Raw genomic sequence first — 17,053 nt, 5'->3', positions numbered from 1 at the left:
TCCAAACGAGTCACAAGTACTTCTTTTTTCTTATATATATATATATATATATATATATATATATATATATATATATATATATATATATATATATATATATAGGAATTTCACAACTACTGCTGCATACCGGATCTCAACTTCCATGTTCTCTCCTATTAAGCCAATCGTTTTCTTCCAAGTTTCTTTCATTCGTTGCATCTTCTAGTTCTTTTTTCCATATTATTTTTATTATTCTATCGGTGATCTTTTCTGTTACTTCCATCTCTGTTGTCTAACACCTTCATTTCGTCTATGTTCAAGCTTTGATATTCTCCTCGCTCCTGTGAGGAATTCTATTTCCGCCTTCTCAATTTTGTCCTTATTTGTCTGGCTAAGTTGCAAACACTCTGAGCTTTACATTATTATAGGCTCTACAATGGACCCAATCAAATTGATAATTTGATTTCCCGTCTAATTTTTATCGACCCAAGTATTGAATTTAGTCTTTAGATTACCGTTTGCGCTCTCGATATTCTACTCTACATATCTTTATCAGACGTTTCTAACACTATAAGCAGGAAGTCAAGAGTTGAAATGATTCAAACTCATTTATTATAGAAGTAAGTGTAGAATTATGCGGAAGCCTTTTTACATTGCTCTTTAAAAAAGTCAACAATTCTGAATACAGTAATACTTCGACTAACGCTACCCCGACTTCAGAGAATTCAGAGTTACGCGATTTTCAAATTTTGTCAATTTGTCATTTGAGTGCCAGAGAATCGTTCGATTATCGATGAGATAGAATTACCGCCCACCCATTATTGCTCTTTCAATGTACATGACATGACTTGACTGTGCAGAAAATCAGCATATTGTTATTTTGTATTAGGTATTTATTATCTTCAGTTTTGTTTACGAATTGGTTGTTTGTAATTTGAATATGTATTATAATTGTTTAGACTGTGTGCTACATTTTATAATTTATCTATAATAAATATCAAAGTGAATATTGTTGTTGCATTAGCTCTATATGATACGTTAGTGAATGCAAATAGAGGACCTGGGGGCTGCTATCCAAGGTATTTGTGAAACTCGTTGGGTTAAAAGGCATGAAGGTCATCTTCAGTTCTAGGGCGAATCAATCATCAAAATATACAACGCTCTTGAAACAATTTTTACGTCTAAGGATAGTAAAATGTCAGCTGATGCATTTTAATTAATGCAAACTATTAGGAGCCCAGAATTTCTCATTTCAGTAGTTTGTCTTAGCGATGTTTTAGGTACAACTGTATCACTTAGTTGTTTTCTTTAGTCACCAAAATTAGATTTGAAGAAAGCTACTGAGGCCATAGAGGACACTAAATGCATTCTTCAAAATAAAAGGTCAAATGCTGAATCCGTTTTTAGCAAACTTTACTATGAAGTATAGGAAATAGTTGAACAACTAAACATTGAATTGAAGATGCCTCGTATAGTTTCTTGTCAAACCTGTCGTCAAAACCAACCTGCTAACTCTTGCGAAAATTTTTTCCGAAGATCTATTTATTTACCCCTTTTAGACAATATCTTAACTGATTTAGAAGAACGACTTTCACCGAAAGTTATGAATCTATTTAATCTTCGAGTTGTTTTACCTAAAACTGATAACACACCAGAAGATAAAGTTGCATTAAAAAAAATTGGTGACACCTTCCAGGATATTATTGGATCATCTACTGCATATTCCATATTAGGAGAAGAGTTTTCACTGTGGATTCAAAAGTGGAAAAGAGTCGTGCAAAATAATGGAAAACTTCCTTATTCTATAATAGAAGTATTAGAAAATTACGATATTTATATGTATCCAAATATCAGAATATTTTTGCAAATATTAATTAAACTGCCAGTCAGTGCAGCAATAGCAGAGCGTAGTTTTTTTACGTTTAAGCGTCTAAAGACTCGGCTTAGAAATAGAACTTCGGAGGAAAGGTTAAGCGATTTGCTAAATAGGATAAGCGAAAAGAATACATTTTATAAAATTATATGACATTTATTTATCTTATTCTTATAGTATTTTTAATCAGTGAACTTTTATTTACCTCTCACTGCTGGCTGTTGCTGACAATTCGTCAGAAAAATTTCAATACCGAGTAAAAAACTATTTCACTCACTTGTAGCCTAATATGCCTAATTATAGAATTAACTATTCTTAAAGTGTATTATGTTTTTTGTTGAAAAGCTAATTTAAATAAAATGCTGTTTACACTTCTTCTTAAGGTTCCTTCTTCATTACGACAGGGTAGCTATAACTACAGCAGATTGCTCTCTGCATTGAACTGTTCTTAGTATCGAATGTGTGTCCATGCCTTTCCAGTCTCTTACATTCTTCGACCAGCAGCATTTTCTTCTTCCTAGGCCTCTTTTCCTTCTACTTTCCCTTCCATTATCAGTCGTAGAAAGTTATATTTTTCTCCTCTGTAAATATGTCCTATATAACCCGTTTTTTTATTGTTTACAATATTTAGGAGTTTTCTCTCAGTCCTCGTTCTTCTCAGCACCTCGTTGTTGGTCACGTGCTCTGTCCACGAAATCTTCAGCATCCTTCGAAAAACACACATTTCAAAGGCTTCTTTACGCCTCATACTTGTAATTCCGAGAGTCCATGTTTTCACTCCGTATAGCAATAAGGAATAAATTAATGTTTTTAGAAATTGATGTTGGATATCCAACGATAAGATAGAGTTTATTAGGAATATTTAATACATTCATTAATGTTTACACTTACATTGAGTTATTTCATTTAAATTACTTAATCCTTGGTTTTTTCTTGATTTTGTAGCCATAGAATAGGTGGGTTTAAATTAATTGCCTTTAAAATACCTAGTTTAGATTGACAGTCCTTGATTTTTTAGTATTTAATTTTAATACAACTTTTCTTTGGTTTAATAGTTTTAAGTTTAAGACCTTTTAATGTTGTACCCTTCTTTGAAGCCGTAGGGTATTTGAGTTTAACTTCGTATTAGTTTATTATATAGCTTAAAATAATTATTGAGAAATGGTTTCCTCACATGAGGCACAAATCATATCAATCATAAAGGTTCAAAAATCTAAATCATATATCAAAATCACCCTCAAGCCCCATAACCCACCCCGACAAAAATTTCTGGATCCGCCACTGCGCTTTCTAGATTTATATGAAATATACATAATTAAGTGTACTAAATGACAGAATTTAAAATTATACAAAATTTAAATCTCACCATTTAATTTTAGTGCTGGAAATATAACGGCAGTATTAGATGAGTTTATAGATAAGGTTTTGGAAAACGTTGGAAATTACCTTATAAATCATGGATATGATCCATGCCAAATACCAAACACAGTTTTAAATGTAAGTTTCTTTTAATAATATTAAATGATTAAAAATTATCAACAATGAAATATTTAATTATATTTATTAAATATAAAGGATGTAGGCTTTTCGATCGATGTTTTGTATTGGTCAGATTTTATATGGCGTGATATCGAATTGTTTTTTCCTGAAAGTCCGCAAATGCAAAATATATTATCAAAGGAGATGAAGCAACGAACGTAACTGTAACCTATTATTTAGCGATATACAGTGTAGCAAGATAACTACCCTCTAAAACTCATAACTTTCTTTGGGGACCAGTTGTTAAAGATTTGTCTTGCTCAGTCTCCCAGGTGTGAGAACCTCTTATCTTAAATGCAAATATAAAAAATTAGTTTGGCTGGAACAAATAAATCAAGATATTACCTGATCATATTTATTATACACAAATAAATTTAAATTATAACATGAAATGAAAAAGACAGTCAAGATTTCATTTTACGTACAAATCGTCTATGTATCTGTTTATACGTATTTCGCTTTAATAAAGCTCATCACAACAATTATTCATAGGCGTTCTCAACGTGAAAAATAAATCTTTTCTGTCTTTAAGAAGCAACAATAAAATGGCTTAGAAACGGACGCAATAGCGACATCTGATATTAAATCCGTAAAATAGTTTCGAAACACAATTCAGATAACTGCCTTAATCTGAGCCTTCTAAAAATTGCAAGGTATAGCCAGACGTTGATAAAGATGTTAACAGAGACATGGGGAATCTAAAATTTGCATTCCACGACATGTCTTCTTAACTAAGCAGAAATGGTTAGCGAATTGGTTTCTTGTACTCATACAGAGTAGATCCGAATAACATGAAAATGACAGTCAATATTTCATTTCACGTACAAATCGTCTATGTATCTGTTTATACGTATTTCGCTTTAATAAAGCTCATCAGAACAGTTATTCATAGGCGTTCTCAACGTGAAAAATAAATCTTTACTGTCTTTAAGAAGCAACAATAAAATGGCTTCGAAACGGACGCAATAGCGACATCTGATATTAAATCCGTAAAATAGTTTCGAAACACAATTCAGATAACTGCCTTAATCTGAGCCTTCTAAAAATTGCATGGCATAGCCAGACGTTGATAAAGATGTTAATCTACTCTGTATGAGTACAAGAAACCAATTCGCTAACGATTTCTGCTTAGTTAAGGAGACATGTCGTGGAATGCAAATTTTAGATTCCCCATGTCTCTATTAACATCTGTATCAACTTCTGGCTATGCCTTGCAATTTTTAGAAGGCTCAGATTAAGGTAATTATCTGAATTGTGTTTCGAAACTATTTTACGGATTAAATTATAACATTTATAAAAAACAAAGTAAATCCTGTCTAAAGCTTTACAGAAATTTAGAAATGATCCTTATGGCTTATTGTTGTATGTACTGTTAGCTTTGTGCAGTTGGTTCATTTGTTGAACTTAGTTGTTCGCTTTAGATGTAGCTGAATCTAGATGCTTGCATGTACGGATCTTCAGGTAGCCGTTATGTTCTGAATAGCAGCTGAAGTAGTTATCCCATGTTCGACCATGTTTTCAGAAAGTTCTTAAAATACCATAAGGCTCAAGAAGTTCCACCCATGTGATTTGAATATGTCCTAACCAAAAGGTGGAAAAGAAAAATTAATAAGGCCAAAATTTAAAATGAGAAACCTTGTGCTAGCGACTGCATCCGTTTTAAATTTCCTTGCCAGAGAAAAACAATTTTTTGAAAAAACAGACTTGATGGCAAGGATAATTAAATGAATATAATTATTATTAAAATAAATTAGTTAAAATAAGCACATGATGTATAGGTCATGTATAAAAAGAACTAGAAGATAGGTATAAAAAATTACCAAAAAAGAGACTGGATATTAGTTAAATATTAAATATAAAAAAATCAACTTACCCCTAAAAAGTTTTAAGGATATAAATAAATTTAGTAGCTAAAGCATCTTAAATAGATGACAGATATTATAAACAATATGTCGAGTGTTACTGGACACTGAGAAGTACAGTTTCTACAGAACAAGGTACTGGTACTTCACAAGTGAGGGGAGCAGGTAGATTGAGACCCCGAACTCGAACGCAAGCATATCCTTGTTATATATTATTATCTAATAATATGTGTGAAGCCAAATGAATAACTGAAACCAAAATATGGATGCATGGTTATGGCACACGAAATGAAAGCAGAGAAAAATTATATAACTTCTTAGAACACAAAATTTATATGCCATGAACACACACTTCAAGAAACCAGCAAACCGAAAATGGACGTGGATATCTTCCGATAAAAAGACAAAAAACGAGATCGATTACTTTTTTTGTGGGAACAAAGACATTTTTGAAAAAATAACTGCTCTCAATCGATTCGCAACTGGCAGCGATCGTCGCCTTTTGAGAGCAAGGATTCTTATTAAACAGACGAAAACCGGTAGAAAGAGGCCACATAATTATTGTAATGAGATAGATCAAACTAAAATACGACAGAAGGGAGATGAGTGCAGAGAAGTCTTAATAAGAAAAGAATTTGTAGGACATTATCAACAAGAATATTCCGACATGAACACAATTAATAAAGAAATGCAACGAAAGCTCTTGAAAGCAGGACTGACTGTTGCAAAGAAAACGAAAAATAAAGAAGACCGAATAAGTGAAGGAACAAAACGGTTGATGGAAAAGAGACGCACATTTCTAAGCGAAGGAAAGCGAAACACGAATGGTTTCAAAGAATTGAATAATCAAATAAAGAAGGGAGTAAAGGAAGATTTAAGGATCTATAATAAAAACAAGGTAGAAAAAATAATAGAAAAGAACCGAGACCTGAAATGCTTAAGATCAAACTTAGGAAACCCTATAATAATCTCATTGAAGTATAAAGATGGAAAAGAAATAAGAGAAAAGAACGAAATCCTAAAAGTTACTCAGGCATTTTACCTTGATTTATATTCCTCAAACAAGAACCCAGATAACACTGCAAAGGAAGACCTTAAGAGAAAGATAACGAATGTCAACTCAGAAATACTCTCTAACATAGAATACTTCGAAATAAAACAAGCTATAGCACAACTAAAGAACAATAAGGCTCCGGATCCAGATGGAATACTTGTAGAAATGTTGAAGGAGGGGAATGAAATTATTCTCGAAGAATTGACAAAACTTTTCAACGAATGTCTTTACAGACGAGAAGTCCCAGATGATTGGAATGAAAGTTTGACAATACTTCTCTTCAAAAAGGGAGACAGGGGAGATCTCAAGAACTATAGGCCAATCTTCCTGCTGTCCCAAATGTACAAATTGTTTATGAGAGTAATAACTAACAGGTTAACGTCGAAGCTCGATAGCTATCAACCGGTAGAGCAGACAGGATTCCGAAAAGGCTACAGAACAGCGGATCATCTTCTTACAGTCAGAACTCTAATATAGAAAGCCAATGAATATCACTTGAACTTATATATTGGCTTCGTTGATTATGAAAAGGCATTCGACTCCATAGAACTTTGGGCAATTGAGAGAACTATGAACAACTGCAGGATAGACTTCCGATACAGAATGTTCATACACAATATTTACAAGAAAGCTACAATGAAAATAAAAATTGATGCGAAAACCAAAGCTATACCAATCAACAGAGGATTTCGCCAGGGAGATGTTATCTCACCAAAGCTATTCACACTTGGACTTGAAGACGTGTTCAAAGACATTAACTGGGCAGATAAGGGAGTAAATGTTAATGAAAGAAAACTGAGTAATTTAAGATACGCTGATGACATTGTAATATTCACTACAAGTTTCGAAGAACTACAGACCATGATGACGCAACTATTTCAAGCTTCGGAAAAAGTAGCTCTTAAGATGAACTTGGAAAAAACGAAAATAATGACAAATACACCGAACATTCCAGAAATAACATTGAACGCATTAATTTAGAAACAGTAAGCGAATACATCTACCTGGGACAGATAATGAAAATTAACAAAGAAAATCAAACTGCCGAAATTACCAGAAAAATAAGGTTAGCCTGGGCAGGATTTGGAAAACTGAGTTGGATCTTGAAAAGCACTAAAATAGAACAGTATTTGAAAACCAGAATTTACTATCAGTGTATCCTCCCTATACTCACGTATGGTTCACGGACGTGGACACCCACCAAGTCCAATATGGATAAAATAGTAAAAGCACAAAAAGCGATGGAAAGATCAATGCTCGGGGTCAGACTTATAGACAAAAAAACAAACAAATAGATTAGAAGCAAAACCAAAGTAAAAGACGCAGGATAACATGCTGTCAAATTAAAATGGAGCTTCGCAGGACAGTATGCCCGACTGAAGAATAAGAGATGGAACCACGAAATACAACAGTGGAGGCCATGGTTAGGAAAGAGAAGTAGAGGAAGACCACAAATGAGATGAGCTGATGACATTAAGAAGATCGGAGGATACAACTGGAAGCAAGTGGCGTAAAATAAAAGACACTGGATTGATTTGGGGGAGGCCTATATCCAAAGTCGGATTACTTAAGGCTGAAGAAGAAGAAGAAGAATATGTGTACTTAGGACATAAAATAAAGCAATGTAGACAAAATCAAACTGCAGATATTACAAGAAGAATAAAAATGACCTGGGCAGCAGTAGGTACTCGTAAACTAAGCTTTATTATAAAAGATCCAAAAGTACCATTAATTTAAAACGAAAGGTTTTTGAATGAAAAACCAACACACTTCAAACTAAGCATAAAAACTAAAGAAAAAGATGGAAATAGAGCTATCGCAAAATCTAAGTGAAAATGGGCAAGGCATACGACAAGAGAGTGCGAAGAGAAAATCTAATTTAATGGCAACCAAAAGCACATAAACAAAGCATAGGAAAAGCATTGAAGAAAAGACAAGAAGAAACTTACACCAAATAACCTAAGGTAGGCGAACATGAAAATCACAAGGGGGGTCCTATGTCCAGGAGTGGTCAAGAAGACGGTGCTAAATAAGAACAAGACATATTACTTATAAGCTTAAAAATTACAGTTCAACCAGCAGAAATACATTTTTTTTTTTTTTTTTTTTTCCGTGGAATTTATGGCTTTGGCGAGAACCAATTAGCCAGACTATGTTAGATTGAATCATTAATTTGTGTAAAATGTTTCATAGTATCAGACCTGAGCATGATGTATTCATTTGTTTTGTTAGTAATATATAAAATGTGTAAGGTGTTTATATATATATATATTTTTTTTTTATTTTTTTTTTTTATTTTTTTTTTTTTTTTTTTTTCCGCGCTAGGGCGTCAACCCGGTTCATCCCCTCGGAGGTTTCAGCCCTCTTTGTGTGCTTTACGTTTAGTTTCTTTCGCAGAGTTGTATACAAAATTGGTTAGTAATTTTACAGTTTTAGTTTACAGTTTATGATGTGTTGATGAAGTACATAAAGGATATCATTATTTCCTGAAAAAATAATACAATTTAGATCTATTGGAAGGTTTATCTTGTAGTGAATTAAGTTTTTGTATAGTTGATTAATGTTTACATTATTTATTGGACATTCAAGTAAAACATGTACTAATGTACCCATTTTACCACAACTACACAGTGGATCGTCTGTAATTTTCATTTTGTGCTTATAATAAGGTGTTAGTGCATGATTAGCACGTACTCGATTTATTGTGGCAACAAAGTTTCTGTTTGGTATTTTGTGAAACCATGGTTTTCTGGGAATTCTTTGCTGGTGTTTACAAAAGTTTGTTCCGGTTGTTGAAGCGTTGTGTAGGTTTTGCCACATCTCATTTATTTTGTTTCTTTGGTTTAAGAATAGGTCGGACGGGGGTAGTTTAAGATTTAGTTCTTCTCCTGATGTTGGGGCTGTTTTTGCTAAAGTGTCTACTATTTCATTACCTGTTATACCTGCGTGTCCCTTTACCCATAGATATATGACGACTTTATTCTTGATGTGTATCTCATTATGTAAATACAGGATATTTGCTTCAATATGATTAACTGATCTATTTATGTTTACTTTTTTAAGTTTATCTACTGCACTTTTGCTGTCCGTACATATTATGAATTTGTCGTGGTTAGAGCCGAGTATGTATTTCATAGCTTGCACAATTGCTGTTAATTCTGCAGTGTATATGGAAGCTTCCTTTGGTAGAATAAATTTTTTGTTAGTATTTTCTTCCACATGGTAAAAGGCACAGCTGGTATATTCTTTTGACTTTGATCCATCAGTGAATATAGAATCATAGTTTGGCCAGTATTTGTTTTTTGTTTCGTTAAACTTTGATTGATTGAAACTTGCTACTTCTTGACTTTCAAAATAGTAGGTTCTAATTTCCCGTGAAAAAATTTGTTCTGGCGAGTAAATTAGAACCGGGGGGAGTTGGTTGGAATAAAGTATATCTGTAATGTCAAGTATTTCTGAGAAAGTTTCTACTATGAGGGGGGTTTTCTTGAAGTGCCAGTATCTATGGGTCAAAACTTGAACTGTTAGTGATTGTATACTATTGAGGTAAGAAGTTTTTTTGGAAATGGTTTTTATCACAAATTTTCTGCTCAATAGTTGTCTTCTTAGTTTAAGAGGAGGTTCCACAGCTTCAGCTTGCATAATATTTATGGGTGTTGACTTAAGATATCCCAGGCAAACTCTTAAGCATTTATTTTGCTGTATCTCGATTTTATTTAGATGTGCATCTGCTGCTGTTCCATAGAGTTGACTTCCATAATCCATTATTGATCGTACCATTGTTTTGTAGAAAAGTAAAGCCGTATTTGGATCTGCTCCCCACTTTGCCCTACAAAACGCTCTTAAAATATTTATAGAATTACTTGTTTTTTTGATGATTTGGTGGATACAGTCCTTCCATAATAGTTTTCTATCTAGATGTAGGCCAAGATATTTTACAGAGTTGCTAATACGGAGTTTATATTTTCCTATTGTTAATGGTCTTTGATAGTTGTTTCTATTTCTAGAGAAAATACATATATTGGTTTTGGACTCGGATATGGAAAGTCCCATGTTGTCTAGGCATTTTTGGATTTCTATAAATTCAGTGTTGATATTTTCAATACATTTGTCCTCTGATTTGTTACTGGTGTAAATAACAACATCATCGGCGTATTGAATAATTTTGGACTTACGTGATATAACATTTTCTATGTCCATTGTGTACAGGCTGTAGAGGATTGGGCTCAAGATACTACCTTGTGGTAATCCAGATCTACATATTCTTGATTCCGAAACTTCTTTATTTATCTTTAAGGAAACTGATCGACTAGAGTAAGCTGATTTTATGAAGTTGGCAAAGGAGGTTGGTAGACCAATATTGATAAGTTTCTCTTCTAGTATATTTATTTGAACATTATCATATGCTGAAGTGATATCCAAAAATGTAGCCAAAGTGTTGTATTTGTGTGTGAATCCTAGATAGATGTCATTTACTAGTATCGTTAGGGGTTCTAAGGGAGATCTTCCCTTTCTAAAAGCATATTGTGAGTCAGGTAATATTTTTTCATTTTCTAGCCAATATTCAAGCCTGTTCTTTATCATTCTTTCCATGGTTTTAAATATACACGATGATAAAGCTATGGGTCTATATGAATCTGCATTTCCGTTCTGTTTTCCAGGTTTTTTGATAGGTACTACGATGTATTCTTTCCACATTGGTGGAAAAGGAATCTTTTTTATCCAAATCGAATTGAACAATTCTAACAGGGCTTTCTTATGGCCTAAGGGCATTTTATGCAACATATTGTATGAGATGTTATCCGCCCCGGGAGATTTATTATTTGTTGATTTAATGCATTGTTCGAGTTCCCATAATTGAAATAGTGATTGTAGAAAAGAAGTGTTTCTATTTACAGTAGCTATTTGTTGAGTAATGTTGTTTTCAACCCATGGGGGTGAGATTTTTGTATGGAATTCATTTATCCAGTCTTCTTTGGGGTTTATTGGGGGTTTATTTACTTGTTTTCGGTTTTTATATCGGTTTACTTTGTTCCACACTTCTTTAATTGGTGTATTTTGATTTAGATTTTGGCAATAATTAATCCAGCTTTTTTTCTTAGTTTCTTTGAAAGTTTTTTTAGCTACTGCATCAAGTCTTTTATATTCTGTTAGATTATTAAGATTTGGAGCATGTGTGTAGGTTAAGTAAGCTTGTTTTCTTGCTTTAGCAGCTATGTTACAGGTTTCATTCCACCAGTCCTTCGAACAATGATTTCTATTTTGTGTGTTTGATTTTTGTAAGGGAATTGCTTTGTTGGCAGCTTTGTTAATATTGTCGATAATGCCCATTAGTGATGATTTTGGTTCTGTAGCTTCAAGTGTAGCGGTGTATACATCCCAATTAGCAGCCTTGAGTCTCCATATGTTATGTTTTGTCTGTTTAATTTTCGCAAGCGGGCTATTCCTTCCAAATTGTATGTGTATTGGTAAGTGGTTAGAGCCATAAGGTTCTTCTAAAGTAGACCACGTAATTAGGTGCGTCAGATCCTGTGTACAGAGGGTCAAGTCTACAGCTGACTTCTTATTGTTTGCTAATGTAGGTGATCCGTCGTTCAAAATTACTAGGTTGCATTGTTCGATAGCTTCCAAAAGAGTCTTGCCATAGATATCGTCATATCCATCATTCCAAGCCAAACTATGTGCGTTAAAGTCGCCCCCAATTATGAATGGTTTTGGAATTTGTTCCAAAAAGTTGATCCACTGTTGTAATGATATTCTAGTTCTCGGTTTAAAGTATACTGAAACGAAGTAAATTTTTTTTTGTATAAATGGAAAATTAACCGAGATACAAGTATGCTCAAAGTTTATTGTAGTTGGAATTGAGACTTCTTGGTATATTAAGTCTGATTTTAATAAAATGGCTGAGCCGCCGTACCCGTCGTCCCGGTCACAGCGAATATTGTTGAGGCCTTTAAAATTATAATATTTTCCTGCTTTAAACCATGTTTCCGATAGAAGTGCAACGGAGTAGTTGCCCCTATCTAGTAGATATTCTAGGTTAGTTTTATTAGAAACTGCTGAACGGCAGTTCCATTGAAGAATATTTATTGAATGGTTGAGGTCTGAGAATGTGATGACGTGTTTCCATTTATAGTTAATTTGACTAAGTTTTCGAGTTCTTCCTTATTTATATTTATACTTTTTGTTACTAAAACTTTTGTGACAATTTCTATAACTAATTCTAATATTGAATTTATCATGCTTAGGTCTGAAGGAGATGCAACTGAATTATTATTAATATTTCCTTTATAGTTAATACTGTCTAATATTCCTCCCTTAGGTAATTGAGATCTAGGGGAAGCTATAATTTCATTATGCAAAATTAATGTTTGATCTGGACTATTTGGTCTCTGTCTTTTAAATGTTCTAGAATTTGTATTATTTGAATTATTGTAAAATATGTTATTTGTTGACATTTGGTTAATTGAATTTGATGGGAGCTGGGTGGGTGTATAATTATTGGGATTTAATGGAGGGAAAGTTTTGAGGCAGGAAATGTTTGTAGTTTGTTCCGTATTAATGGTTGTTGCTTTTGCATAGGAGTTCCTGGGAAACTGTCTGTTGGCGTCTTGATAACTAATATTATTGGAAGACATAGCGTCTTTTACAAGTTTTTGACGTTGAAATTCCTGACACGCGCTCAAATTTGTGGTAAAATGATTCCCCGAACAACTAAAACATTTTGGAGTTATATCGGTCGTTTTACACTCTTTTGTGTTGTGTGATTCCTGACATTTTTCGCACCTAGCCCTGCTCTTACATTGTCCCCCTGTATGTCCAAATCTTAGACAATTAAAGCATAATAGCACCTTCTGTTTATATGGCTCGACTTCCTTTAGTACCTTGTTGATTGTTACATATTTTGGTAGTACCTGTGACCTAAAACTAACTACACATGTTTTTGTTGGAATATATTGGGTACCTTTTTCATCTACTTGCCTCCTATTTAATCTTTTGACTTGAATGACTTCAAATTTACAGTGTAAATCGTACATTTTGATTCTGTCTTTAACATACTCTACTGAAAATTCTGTGGAAATATCTCTTATTACGCCCTGTCTAACTACAAGAAACTTAGGAATGTATATGTCTAAATTATTTTTTGTAAATATTGCTTCATTTTTTTTAGATATGATATAGTTGGCCGATTTATAATCTTTAAATTTTATACGTATTTTATTTCTCCCTACTGCGTCAATGCTCACAATTTTTTCATCAATTTCTTTAAAATTTGTGATAATAATGTCACCTATCCTTAAAGTGTTTAACCTGCCTTTAAAATCGGGTGAATTATTTTCCAAATACACGTAATGAGGTCCCAAGTCGTTTTGTCGGTAAAGAAATTCCTCCCTTTTTGTTCCTACTTCTTTGTTTATGGTATTTGTTATTGAAGTGTGTACATTAGCAAAGTCATTATCGATAATGGGTTTATTATTAACAAGTTTTGTGGTACTTATCTGTATAACCGGAACCAGATTTTGAAATCCTAACAGCTCCTCGTTTGAAGATGATGCATGTTCTGTATCCATTTGGGTTTCTAAAACATTGTTATCGGAGGCATCGCCTCCGCTAACTGCACTCATAAGTTTTTAATGTCTTTCCGAATTTCGCTTTTTTATTTGGTGTAATTAATTTACTTTTAAAGTTCACGAAATATTTAATTATATAGCTAATTTATAAACACCGGTTTTAAAAACAAGCTTCTTTCTTACGCACGTCTAACTACCACGACGAGTGAAAGCTGCGGAAATACATGAATGAAGGTAAATTATTCTACATATTGAAAAATATCACACTAATGGAAGAGAGACAAATATTCAAAAATTTAAATCTCATAAAATACAAAGTTACCAATTTATACTAAAGACAATAAAAGAACATTGGGAGATATGATTAGGTTTTTAAAAAATTTCACCTAACCTGATATGTCAGGCGGGGTTATATATACCTCCATTGGAACAGGTAATTGAAAATCTCAGATATACATGAATATACATGGGTTCTTATTTCTAGCTGGCAGTGCCGACAGCATACAAAAATAACAAATAGAATTATAGAAAACTTACTTTGGATACTACGAAGACAGAATTAGATTTTAGGTACAGCTTACACACCAAAGAGGCATTGTTCAGTATATATTAAACAGTATATAACTGTAACTTTAACAGAGAGATTTAACGAATGATATATAAATCAATGGCGGGGTTATCAATAATCTTAGACATACAGAATACACGATGCTCATACGCACTGTAACGCATCTCTAAAAACCTTCTTCCATCTCACTGTCGTACACTCGTAGCTTGTAGTTCCGGATATTAGTAACAAAAACACCCGTATTATCCACAAATCAGCCCCAACTCCTAGTCAACGTGGGATTTGACTCCGCCGCGAATTGTATTCCTTTCAGGGTGAGATCATGTGGATATCTCGCTCTACTCACATTGATTTGCAAGACCCTCAGTTCGTGTAATTTCGGTGAGCCTTTCCTAGTGGTTGGCTGTGACCAATCCTTGTAAATTTCGCACATATAATGTCAGTTCAAAACGACACTTTCAGAAATTAAAAATATAGCAAGTGGTATAGCTTATTGGTGGTGTAAGAGGATTGAGAAACTATGAAGCGAGTATACTGCCCTCCGAACACGAGCGAAAACTATGCGAGCTCATATGGATTAAAAGCAACGGCTACGAGAAGAATACCGTACTTGAAAGAGGGAATTAAATAAAGTGATTCGAGCGCCGAAAAAAATATTTAAAATAACTGTGTGTCAAGTTTGATTCACACATTTGGGGTAAGAGGTAGAATATTGCACTACATTTTTATGCCGTATTCTTCTTCATTCTTTATATATGCCCCTGGATGGAAAGCTTGAGTCATTTCGAGAGCTATTCCCATCTTGGAGACACTTTAAGTTTATACTGATTCCAACACAGATTAATTATTGCCCTATTGGTCTTCTCACGAGCGTATGGAATTTTATGAAAGTATACTGCATTGACAAATTTCAGGACGTGATTGAAATATCCGAGAATTGTCTCCAAATCAGTATAGCTTATGTAAGGACAAATCCAACTGATCACTTGGCTTGTAGCTCTGGTACGATCGAGTTGTGAGTCGTCATTTTTAACCAATAATATGTTTCCTTTTAATTAATAACAAGATGGATTGATTTTTCCTTAAAACCTATGTTTTTTGTGCGTTTTATTTATAGAATTTTAAAATATCCGAAAAAGGAAATTTTTCGTACTCGTATTGGAAAAAGAATTTTAATTCCTTATTTACGTTTTACTAATTATTAGATATATATATATACATTATCTTTCTTTAATATCTTTCGATTTTAATATAGTATTTTAGTTTTGTAGCATTACGTTTTTACTGCCGTAAAAGGCAATACCGATTTTGCTTGTTTTTTTTTTGTGGTACATGATATTTAAAATAATACTTGTTAATTTCCAGCTTCCAATAACAGGAACCATTACGTTAAAAAAGGGATGGTTACGTGATTTGGCAATGATTAAAAGGTACAAAGATACCGAAGTAGTTTACAGTTCAGAAGAGAAAAAACTTAAAATGATATTTTCACTTCAATTTGAAGAGTTGCAGGTAGGTTTGTAATATAAATTTTAACAAATAAAACTAAACAATTCTTTTTCTATGGTGAATTTGATTGGGTCTTCTTTACAGTTAGTGTCCATCAAAAATTTGTTTAGGTCTTTTGAAATTATCCACGCCAACAGATATTTAAATTAATACCCAAACTACTACATAAATAATAAAACGGGAATCATCAAATTACTATGTAACGAGAGTACAAAACACCTGCGCCAACGATTATGGTTTTCGAGAATAAAAAACTTTCTAAAAATGATTTTATTAAAAAAATGATTACCGATAGTTATTTATAAACAATGAATTTCACAATATCGCCTAAAGGAACAACAAAACACCAAAAACGATCTAAAAATTCTCACAAGAAGGGATTTGAAAATAAAAATGGTACCACATTTGAAGGGCTTATCAGAAAAATAAAAACGAATAGGAAATAAATATAACATCACAACGACATTTAAAAAAGCCAACACACTGTTGATCTTTTCTTAAAAAAAACCAAACACAACACAACAGGGACCAAAGAAATTTGTATCTGGGATAAACGTCAATACCGCTAAGTGTTAGCTTAAAATAAGCGTGAATCATACATTAAAAATATATTCCTGATATATAAATATACCTGGAATAATGAGCACAGGCTACAATGGAAAGATATATTAATAGTCAAGAAAGAAACGTACAGCCAAAAGTACATATTAGGCCCAGTACAGGATGACTAGAAATTGATGTCCATGTTATCTACTTCTTTGGAGGAGAATAAGTACACAAAAATATTAATAAATCTTTAGAAAACTTTACTCCTTAGTCCGAAATGATAGCGCTGCAACAACTTAAATGTAAAAACACTATAATTAATCTAATATAAGCACATGCACCCACAGGAGACAAAGAAGAGAATGAGGTAGAAGAGTTGTATGCAGGAATAACAAATATCAAAAAAAGCCTCAAGAAACACAACATCAACATTGTACTAGGTAACTTTAATGGAACTTTTATAGAACAAAAAAGACTAAAGTGGTATGGACATGTAAGAAGAGCTAGCGACAGCAGATGGATAAAAAGAATAACCGAATGGAGCCCCATAGG

General features: G+C 33.1%; 1 protein-coding gene across 1 annotated transcript in view; it reads left to right on the top strand.

Annotated features, from left to right (window-relative positions):
- The window catches only part of LOC140433414 (uncharacterized), a 31,096-nt gene that overhangs the window by 8,023 nt on the left and 6,020 nt on the right, over positions 1-17,053 (top strand). The window contains exons 2-3 of the mRNA XM_072521426.1: positions 3,232-3,349; positions 15,812-15,958. Of these exons, the coding sequence (XP_072377527.1) occupies positions 3,232-3,349; positions 15,812-15,958 (265 nt within the window). The remainder of the gene's footprint in view (positions 1-3,231; positions 3,350-15,811; positions 15,959-17,053) is intronic.

The sequence above is a fragment of the Diabrotica undecimpunctata genome, chromosome 2 (genome assembly GCF_040954645.1).
Source record: "Diabrotica undecimpunctata isolate CICGRU chromosome 2, icDiaUnde3, whole genome shotgun sequence".
NCBI classification, from domain to species: Eukaryota; Metazoa; Arthropoda; class Insecta; order Coleoptera; family Chrysomelidae; genus Diabrotica; species Diabrotica undecimpunctata.
The sequence above is the reverse complement of the archived record's forward strand: the minus strand, read 5'-3'. Positions and strand labels throughout refer to the sequence as shown.